The 10245-nt window shown below is 42.9% G+C and overlaps 1 protein-coding gene across 6 annotated transcripts in view; it reads left to right on the plus strand.

Annotated features, from left to right (window-relative positions):
* Window positions 1-10212, plus strand: part of OSBPL9 (oxysterol binding protein like 9) — a 56897-nt gene extending 46685 nt beyond the window's left edge. For 5 of the 6 annotated variants that reach the window (XM_058030163.1, XM_058030164.1, XM_058030167.1 and 2 more), the window contains 15 exons: window positions 1152-1245; window positions 1695-1796; window positions 2243-2402; window positions 3052-3164; window positions 3428-3546; window positions 4858-4943; window positions 5180-5348; window positions 6341-6425; window positions 6690-6800; window positions 7172-7235; window positions 7350-7490; window positions 8446-8524; window positions 8849-8940; window positions 9319-9454; window positions 9540-10212. In XM_058030163.1, the coding sequence (XP_057886146.1) occupies window positions 1152-1245; window positions 1695-1796; window positions 2243-2402; window positions 3052-3164; window positions 3428-3546; window positions 4858-4943; window positions 5180-5348; window positions 6341-6425; window positions 6690-6800; window positions 7172-7235; window positions 7350-7490; window positions 8446-8524; window positions 8849-8940; window positions 9319-9454; window positions 9540-9614 (1626 nt within the window). In that variant the 3' untranslated portion in view covers window positions 9615-10212. The remainder of the gene's footprint in view (window positions 1-1151; window positions 1246-1694; window positions 1797-2242; window positions 2403-3051; window positions 3165-3427; window positions 3547-4857; window positions 4944-5179; window positions 5349-6340; window positions 6426-6689; window positions 6801-7171; window positions 7236-7349; window positions 7491-8445; window positions 8525-8848; window positions 8941-9318; window positions 9455-9539) is intronic. The other variant, XR_009114803.1, reaches the window with a different exon arrangement.
* The last annotated feature ends 33 nt before the right edge of the window (window positions 10213-10245 follow it).

Raw genomic sequence — 10245 nt, forward strand, 5'->3', positions numbered from 1 at the left:
GTGTCCTGAGTTGAAAGGGATCCCCAGGGATCATAGTGCTCCAGCTCCTGGCTCTGCACAGGACAGCCCCAGGAACCACTCCATGTGTCTGAGAGCATTGTCCAAACACCCAAATGTAGGAAAAAGTTCAGAATTTCAGGTAACTGGGAAAGAAGGCAGGAAAGGAATCTGCCTTTAGTAGAAAAATGGGAAGAAGGTTAAAATGAGCCTGTTTCCCTCAGTCTGAATGCAAATAGAAATTAATGGACTAAAGAGAGAGGAGAACATTTGTAGACACTTCTTTTAATACTGGTGTAAAAAAAAAGGATAGGGATGGACATACTGACTGGAATCTGAGAAAACTGAGCAAAAACTTTCATAGTTCTGATAGATCAGGCATTTAAATTGCAAGGTGCTTGGAAAAGGGTTTTATGTGCCTTTTCCTCAACAACCAAGAAGTTCTGGTGGTTATGTGTAAACATAAATAACAAACAGTGCTTAGATGATATGTTGGGTTAAAAGACATGGCAGTTCAGATTTCCAAGGGTCTAGATGCATAAAGCCAAGGACATTGACTGAAGTCAGTGACTTTGGGAGCACTTAAGGGACCTGGTGCTTCATTTTTCAAGTGCCCACGTTCAGAAGTAGGTTGAGATGTCCTCTCCTGAGCTGCACTGAACACTGTCATCTTGCTTTGGGGAGGATTTTGCCAACAAAGCTGCTTCATGGCTCTAAGCTTGCTGATGATCCTTGTTTTGATTTATGGGTTGATCTGCAAAATGAATTTTTGAGAAAAAAAAATTAAAATACTGATTACCTTTCCTGATTTTGGCCAGATAATTTGCATCTAACTTTCCACTCTTTGCATGCATTATTAATTTATGGACATTGGGTGGCATACCAGAAGCAAGAACCTGAAATAAGAATTCTTTATAGGACGCTTCAAATCTGCATCAAATCCAATTTATTGTGCAGTCTGTGTAAAGAATCAAAATATTCCCACCTCCAAAGTATTTCTCATGCCCTCAACTGTCAGTTTGTGTTTTACTTCCTCTCTCAGGAGTTCACTCTCTTGCATTTGGGCATTTCTCATGCTCACAATGTTCTTGCTATCTATGCTTTATTTTGTTTTAGTTTAGGAAAAATAATGTGCTTTTCTTTTTCTTGCCTAGAGCACCATCAACCCCGTGGACGCCGTGTATCAGCCCAGCCCCTTGGAGCCATCAGGGATCAGCACCATGCCCTCCCAGGCTGTCACACTGCCAGGTAGGATGGGGACAGCCCCTTCCCAGGCTGTCACACTGCCAGCTGGGCTGGGGACAGCCCCCTGAGGTCCCAGGGTGTGACACTGCCAGCTGGGCTGGGGACAGCCACCCATTGCAGTGACTGCACACTCAGCTCAGAGGGGCTGAGCAGGGGCAGGAGCACAGAGAATTCTCACCAGCCTGGTTCTGGGGATAACCTGATGTGTTTTATTTACTCTCAGTTACTGGCTTGCATTTCTAACACTCCTTTTTAAAAATGAAACTATAACTTTCAGAAAAGGCAAATGCTTTCTAGCTAAACAACTGCAGGGTTTTTTAGATGCCATCCTTGGTTAACAAAAAAAGAACCTAGGTATGGCTTTTATAGAAAATGATTTGATTTTTGGAGATGAGGTGAAATAATGTGGAATCTCCTGAATTTTGGGGTTAACATGTCCAAATCTCCCCTAGAACCTGCTCAGCTGTGCAAGTCAGAGCAGAGACCCTCCTCTCTGCCAGTGGGACCTGTGGTAGCATCGCTCGGGAACCAGACTCCAACACCAAATAGTACAGGTACAGTTCTGGGTAACTTCTATTGAAACACAAGAAACCCTGTAATTAGTCATTAAAACAATATTATTGGCCTGCATCTTGCTTTTAATCAACACCAATTTCAATGTTTTGTTAAAACCAGTAATGCTGCTCTTTCTCTCCACCATATATACACAATATGTATGAGTTTTACCAGATTCCCTTTGTCTCCCCAGCATTGCAATCCTGCAGTAACTGGAGAAAACATGTCCCTTAAACTTTACTGGTGTTCTGTGCTCTTCATTTTCCTTGTGACTTTCCTTTTGTCAACTGTTAAACTCTTTATGAACCTGCCTAATTATTGCTTTTAATTTTGTACTTTCCTCTTCTGAGTTTATATCAGCCTTTATTGATTTGAACAATTCTTGTTTAAGTAGATTTTGAAAGAATTCATTTTTATTGTTTCTGTAATTTTTAATATTCCACAGGGAGTGGGCAGTCAGCACCTAGCAGCAGTCTCACCTCTCCAAGCCATGTCAACCTGTCTCCAAATACAGTCCCAGATTTTTCTTACTCGAGCAGTGAGGATGAGTTCTATGATGCTGATGAGTTCTACCAGAGCAGTTCTTCCCCAAAGAGATGCATGGAGTAAGTGGCTGGCAGTGTGCAGTGTGTGCAGTCTGGAGCTCCAAGGGCATGCCTTGTCTGCTTGCAGAAATTGCTTTTAAAAGGTGGGGGAGGTCAAAAAGCCACTTTGTGTAAAGATTGAGATTCCCTGCCCTCAGCCACAGACAGGTAGAGGGAGGCAGTTCCTTTCTCCCCTCCTTCCCATTCCATCAGGTATGTGTTCACAAACTCTAACAAACCAAACTCTGGAAGCTCCCAGCTCAGAGCTGTAATCTGAGGCTGTGGTGCATTTCACAAGCATTTGCTGCAGCCTTTGTGAAGGGACCAATTGTATTGTTTGAAGTTGGCACCCTTTTCTCAAAATCTCTATTTACTCTTCATTTTTTATTAATTGAAAAATTAATTTTAAGAGATGCTACACATTCCAGAGAGGGATTAGTCAGCTGGTTTCTGCCTTCATGTGTTATCTGAGGCTGCAGGCTGTCCCATTCCTTCAGCTGCAATCCATTCTGAGCTCTCTGTGAATTAGCATGCACCATGTGTCTTAATGTCTGCCACTGCACAGTTATTGATGTCTGTCACTAAATTCCCTGTCTTGTGAATATCAAATGACAATAATTTGGTCTGAATTGCTTAATTTGAACTGTGAGAATTTATTAGTGTTCTGTAGTTCTTCAGGGTCTGCTGCGGTCCTGACTCGGAGCAGCACAGGGAGCAGCCTGAAACGTCCAGACACCACAGAGTCCCTCAATTCTTCCATGTCTAATGGCACAAATGATGCTGGTAGGTGGCCTGTGTCAGCTTTCAGTAAGGAGCTATTGATTGTTCATCTGTGTGTAAACTGGGTCAATATATGCAGGATTTTATATATCTCTGTGTGTGTGTGTGCATGCATATGGCAAGGTACTTATGGGAAGTGGTTTAATTGCTGGAAGATTGCTGCATTGTAGGATTTAAAACCTGTATTTTTGGACATACATGCTAATGAAATCCAGTCTGGTTTGAAGGTTTAGAGGAAAACAAAAGCCATTTCTTTGGTCTTTCAGATCTCTTTGATCCTCCCGATGATCGAGAGGATGATGGGGAGGGAGAGTCGGTGGAGGAGCACAAAAGTGTCATCATGCATCTCTTATCACAAGTGAGATTAGGCATGGACCTCACCAAGGTAAGCTTGCTGGGGTTCCTGGGGATGGGAGGGGCACTAAACCCAGAGTTCTGTGTAAAAAAAGGTTGCATAATTTAACTGCATATTTGTTCTAAGAGCTGGTGAAGCTGTAATCTCTTTAGCATGGTGCTTTTGAATTGGAGTTCTTACTGGAAGGGGAAGAGTAGATGCAGAATAAGTATATCCAGATGCTAAAATCTGTTTGGGGAAATAGTTTGCAATGGAAAGTAGCTGTTTGTTCTCTTTGAACCCAATTCTTGGAGTGCTTGTGAAGCTGGCATAGGGAGAATGCTGAAACGTTGCTCCTGTCTTTGGCTTCCTAGAACAAAGAGCTTCAAGATCCCAAAATATGGTGACATTCAATAAAACATATAGTAAAAGAGAGAAGTAACCATATAGTGAAAAGCTTGGCTTAGTTGGGATCTTATTGAGGAAATAAGTTGCCTGTGTATTTTGAAATGCTACACTTAGGTCTGGCAAGGAGAGGGTTGGTTGGGTTCTTCATGGATGAGATTCATGCTGGTGTCTGTGTGCAGCCACAATGAGCAGCATTCTGAAGGTGTTGGTCTTTCCAGGCAGCTTGGATAAATTTAAACAAGTCATTCCAGAGTGAGAGAGGGCACGAGAGATCAATCCTTATCCATAAGTTTCCTTAAGTGGATGAATTGAACTGTCCAGCCTGGAATGAACAGGAGATAATAAAAAGATAACACTTTTCTGGGGAAACAGGCAGCAACTCAAAAGCAAACAGCTCAGGGTTTCTGGCAGTTCTGAATAGGAATTGATCCAAACTGTGTCTGTTCTGGGAATTCCTGGAGTAACTGAAAATTACAGATCTCAAATTAGGCTGCCAGGAATCTTTATGAGATGTACCTTGTCAGGAGCAGTAATTGAGGGTGGATCACACTGAGCAGATCCACAATGGACCTTTGGGAGGCAGTAGGGAAGAGCTTAACCTTGATCTTGATGAGACATGCAGCAGGATGGGACTGCAAGGGAGTGTTTGTGACTGAGAATTGAGAGTGTTCACAGAGATGAAACAGAAACCAGCAGAGAAACTGGAATTCAGAACAGCTTTTGATGTGCTCTGAGTGGGACTAGAATCCAGTGGGATGAGACTGTTCCTGTTAAACCTTAGGGTTTGGAGAAGGTGCCAACTGACCTGCATATGTCAGAACTCATTGGTGAGCTCAGGCTCACAGTCAGCTGAGAGCACACCATGCTGTGGGTGCTCTGTTTGCTGTTTACACTTGGCTTTTGTACAGGATATTGAAATACCTTCAGCTGGATGAGTTGTTTTCCTTCACCCAGGTGGTTCTCCCAACGTTTATCCTGGAAAGGAGGTCACTGTTGGAAATGTATGCTGACTTCTTTGCACACCCAGACTTGTTTGTCAGGTATGTGACTTTGGACTGGAGCATTCACTGCCTCTCATGCTGCTTATGGCCCTTGTGGGCTGCCACAAGTTGGTAGTTTTGAAGAATATTGCTTGGATTTTGGTTGAAACTTCAAAAAACAGTCAACTCAGCCAAACTTGTAGTTGTAAAACAACCAAGCACTCATAAAACCTTCCTGTATCCAAGGTCCCTGCTTATATTTCACTCTGCCTGTCCTTTTTCCTCTCTCTCTGTAGCATCAGTGACCAGAAGGATCCCAAGGAGAGGATGGTCCAGGTGGTGAAGTGGTACCTCTCAGCTTTCCATGCAGGAAGGAAGGGCTCAGTTGCTAAGAAGCCTTACAACCCCATCCTGGGGGAGATCTTCCGCTGCCACTGGGTGTTGCCTGGCACTGAGGATGACATGGTGAGTTCCTTGTGCTGGTTTTTGGAGCCCACAATGCAGAGATGCAGCCCAAAGCTTTGTTAAGTCACTGACTGAAATGGATTATGCTGTGTTTAAGTAGCAAATCAACAAACTTGAGCAATTTCTTAACCAATTCTCCCCATCCTTCCTTGTTTTCTTTTGACAGAAGTATAAATCTTGCATAACAAATTTTACTTTTTTTTAAAGAATGACTTGACGTGTTGAAAGTGTCCTTTTTCCCTGAACTGTTTCATAGCACGAATTATGAATTTGTTTATTCTCAGAGTTCTGACTTTTTGCTTTTATTTTTTGAACCAGTGCAGCCCAGAGGGGTTTTTTGTTGTTTTTCTTTTTTGGCACCTCATTTGGGCCTCTTGCCTGAGGAAGTTGCCAGTGGTGGTGTGGGAAGTGCTGCTGTGAGGTGCTTCGTGTAGCCTCAGTGTCATACATCCAAGTCAGTGTGATTATTTGGATATAAGCCATGCATTGTCCCCATTTCCTTTCCTTCCCACTGATCTGTTTGCTGAAATCTTGTTTCTGAGGTGAATGTTTGCACTCCAATTTGCTGGCATAAAGGCAGTGTTGTATTTGGGCTTCCACTGCTTCCAACCATGAATTCATTAACTACATTCTTTGCCACAGGAAATAAATATTAGTTTATGGTTTTGTGGTACATGGAATCTGATCATTATTAATGTGCAGATCAGACTTTTTCAGAAGCAAAAGCAAAAACTGTTTCTGCCACTCAAATATTTATTTTGTAATTGGGTTTCTACATGAGTCTTTCAATTTAACTGTTTTTTCTGGAGACAATTAAAACCAAGACATTTATACTTAAAAATAAGAGGGTGGATCCTTTGGAAAGGATCATAGTTCCAGGGTAAGGAGTCCTGCAGTACATTTTAGAAGCCTTTAGAGATGGAGGCAGCTTCTCAGGGAAGCCTCCAGTGTTGTCAGGCCCTGAGTGATGGGATGCTCTGCCCTGCCCACAGGAGCCAGTCTCTGAAGGACCAGTGCCCTGGGTCAGCAAAAGCAACGTCACCTTTGTGGCAGAGCAGGTCTCTCACCATCCTCCAAGTAAGTTGTGACAACACCTTTGCCTTGAGAGGGGGTTCAGTAAAATCAGCTCTTGGCTTAAATCCTGGATTTACACTTTCTTTCTAGATTTAAAAGCTAAATATTTATAAAGGCTGAAAAATTATAAACTGCTTTTGTGAGAAATTGCAAACTCTGTTACACATTAAATGTGAGGCACCTGGGGATATTTCCCAGTGCATGAATTTGGGAACAAAGGTATCAATGTCTTGTGCTGCTGTTTTTAATACCTGCCTCTCTTTTCAGTTTCAGCATTTTATGCAGAGTGTTTTAGCAAGAGGATACAGTTCAATGCTCACATATGGACCAAGTCCAAATTCCTAGGAATGTCTATTGGGGTTCATAACATAGGGCAAGGTATGTGTGTGCAAACTGAACAGCAGAGGAGAAATTCAATTCTGCAACTAGGATTTTTCATAGAATAATTAATGTAAATTATTCTAAGTCACGGTACTAAATGTAAGCAATGGTTGAATTTATGTAACTGGAGCTTATGTATTTGAATCAGAGGTTTCCTTCCACACTCTGTGTGCTGAAAACACCTAGAGCCTGGGTTTTCCCAAAAATACTGCCATCCCTGCTGGGCATTCTCAGCAGCCATTAAAACTGAAGCTCCTCCACCTTTCCTTTTCATGGCACCTGTTTTTAATGGAATATTTCATTATGAAAAGTTCTGTAGATGTTTTGCTTAATGTTTTTCAAATCTTATTTTTATTTTTCTTTAATAGGGTGTGTTACATGCCTAGATCATGATGAACACTATATTTTGACTTTTCCTAATGGCTATGGAAGGCAAGTAAATGTTCTAATTGTTATTTTCATTTTTAATGCCTTGTAGTGTTTCATGCTTAGCATTTATGGGTCAAGAGCTTATCATGATGTGCATTTCTGTGTTTGTAATTGCAGGTCTATTCTCACTGTGCCCTGGATAGAGCTTGGGGGGGAGTGCAGCATCAATTGCTCAAAGACAGGTTACAATGCTTCCATTGTCTTCCACACAAAACCATTTTATGGAGGAAAGAAGCACAGAATTACAGCTGAAATTTTGTAAGCAGCTTCCTTCATCTCACTTTTCCCTTCCTTAAGTGCCAACAGCTTTAACAAGATAGTCAAGAGTGTAAAATGCTGAAGTAGCAACACCCAGAAGAATTTAGCTCATCATTACCTGTCGTGGAATTTTATTGCCAAATTTGGGAGAAGAAGCTGCACAGGCCTGTGTCCTACTTTGTGCTGCTTGAAAACATCCTCAGCTGGTTCCCAAAGGAACTTTGCTGTCCTGAATTATCAAAAGTGCCTCCATCATTACCTTTCCTACAAATACAAATACTGCAGCAAGCCTGGGATGCTGCTCATAGTGTGTCACTTGCAAACTTCACATGTTTTACCTGTGGTGTGGTGGATTTTGGTTAAACCCTGTGCACATACCCAGCACAGAGAATTCAGTGGAGATTCCCATTGTATTTGGAGATGTGCTGTGATGCCAGCAAGTGGATGCTGACAAAATGAGGTTTAGCTTGCTTTTCCATCAACACATTGATAGATGCCCTTTAAAAACTGGTGTGTTGTATTTCCCAGTAGCCTGGAAACCTTTTTTAAGCTTAAACTCACCACCCTAAATCTGTGTGAAAGGCCTGTAACTGCTTTCCTAAACTCTAAATGCAGATCCAGCCCTGGGGCAAGGCCTGGTTTGCCCTGATCAGGGCTTCCTGTGAAGGTTTATGTAACTCACTCAGGCCAAACTGCCCCTTGTGAACAGAGCCCTCCTCTTCTGGGCTGGGCAGGGACTAGATGGATAGATAGATAGATAGATAGATAGATAGATAGATAGATAGATAGATAGATAGATAGATAGATAGATAGATAGATAGAGATACATACATACATACATACATACATACATACATAGAAAGAAACCAGGCTTTACAGACAACCAAGTTTTGATCCTTTAGGGTTTTTCAGTTGCTGTAATACAGCTGAGAAATGACTCTTTGTTTCTCTTTAGTTCTCCAAATGACAAGAAACCCTTCTGCTCCATTGAAGGAGAATGGAATGGGGTCATGTATGCAAAGTACTCCACAGGGGTAACACAGCTTGCTTTCTTTTTTCTCTTTTTATCAGAAATACAAGGTTGTGCTTAGAAAAGGGGGTTTGGGGTGGTTTTTGTAGGCTTGGAATTTTATTTTAAACAAACATTAATAGTTGGAACCTCCTATGAGGCTGTCCAAATGAATGCTGAACTGGGGATAAAACTTGTTCATTTATTCTTAAGGAAGCTTGATTTCTGTACAAGAGAATCTGAAGAATTACCATGTTTCATGTATTTCCTGCTAAGCAGTGCACTAGAGTGTAGAAAATTTGAAGTCTAGCTAAAGAACTGAGTAGGTCTTTTTCATCTTCCACTCCAGGAGAATGCTGTCTTTATAGATACCAAGAAAATGCCTACAATAAAGAAGAAGGTAAGGAAATTGGAGGACCAAGACGACTTTGAGTCTCGCTGGTAAGAACTTCAGTTTACTGGGAACATTAAGGTTTCATTTTAGTTAGACTCCAGTTTGCAGTACAGGGACTAAAGCTGCACTGATCCAAGCACTGCATGCTCTGCTCTCCCTGAGCCCAGGTACAGGCAGGCTGGGGGTTTAAGGGGCAAGAGGAGACCTGGAGTTCTCAGTCACATCCTAATTGGGATCAAATATTCAGGAAGGTCTGGAGAACTCCCCCACAGCCTCCTCCCTCCTGCCATAACAGCACAAATCTCAAATATCCTGAGGGCTTTTCTGTCCTTTCTCTAACCTGAGATCTACCTTTAGTCACTGCTATGTCTCAGATTGTAGCACTCTGCTCCCATAAAAGTCTCCCTTGCCCTTTCTCTTGGAAGCTTATGGAAGGATGTCACCTACAACCTGAAGATCAGAGACATCGACGCAGCCACGGCGGCCAAGCACGCGCTTGAGGAGCGGCAGAGAGCCGAGGCCAGGGCCAGGAAGGAGAACGAGACCTCCTGGGAAACAAGGGTGAGCTTTATTCCAGCAGCTCAGCCTGTGGCCTTTGCTCCTTCCTGGAGTCACAAAAAGCTCACATGTGGTTATTCCTTTGCAGTTATTCCACGAGGACGGGGAGTGCTGGGTGTACGACGAGCCGCTGCTGAAGCGCCTCGCTGCCAGCAAGCACTGAGGGGTGAGCCTGGCCTGGGCAGGGCTGGGCAGGGCAGGGCTGGGCTGGCAGCTGAGCCCACACCCAGAGCCTGGGCAGGGCTGGCAGCTGAGCCCACACCCACAGCGATGCTGATCCCAGGCCCAGCCCTGCCCTCCTGCAGCTGCAGCAGTTCCTTTCTCAGGGATTCTGGACTTACTGAGACAGACAAAGCAATTCACGAGAGGCTGAGCAGCTCCGGGCAGGGACTGGCTCTGGTGGCAGTGCCCAGCTCAGGCCTGGGGCACACACACTGTGTAACCACTGTGAAGGCCACGGCGCTGGGAGCAGTTGCATCATAATCCTGGGTCCTGCATATTTAAAAAGCAAGGAACAAAAATGCAAGGTGTCATTTAAATCTCGCTGATGTTTGCAATGTGTAAATATGAGGATTCCTCTGATGGGACAATTTGTTAGGAAATGCTACATCAATGTTATCTTCCACCTGTATGATAATCAAATCTTTTGGCATTTCAGTGTCTTGCCCAAAATAACTGTTATTTTGAGATTGAAATGTAACCATAGATAATTCTACCCAATGCATCTTAAAGCTTCATAAAATAGATTTTTCAAACTTCTCTTATGGACTTTTTATTTATTTCATAATAAACCT

The sequence above is a fragment of the Melospiza georgiana genome, chromosome 9 (assembly GCF_028018845.1).
Source record: "Melospiza georgiana isolate bMelGeo1 chromosome 9, bMelGeo1.pri, whole genome shotgun sequence".
In the NCBI taxonomy this organism is placed as follows: domain Eukaryota; kingdom Metazoa; phylum Chordata; class Aves; order Passeriformes; family Passerellidae; genus Melospiza; species Melospiza georgiana.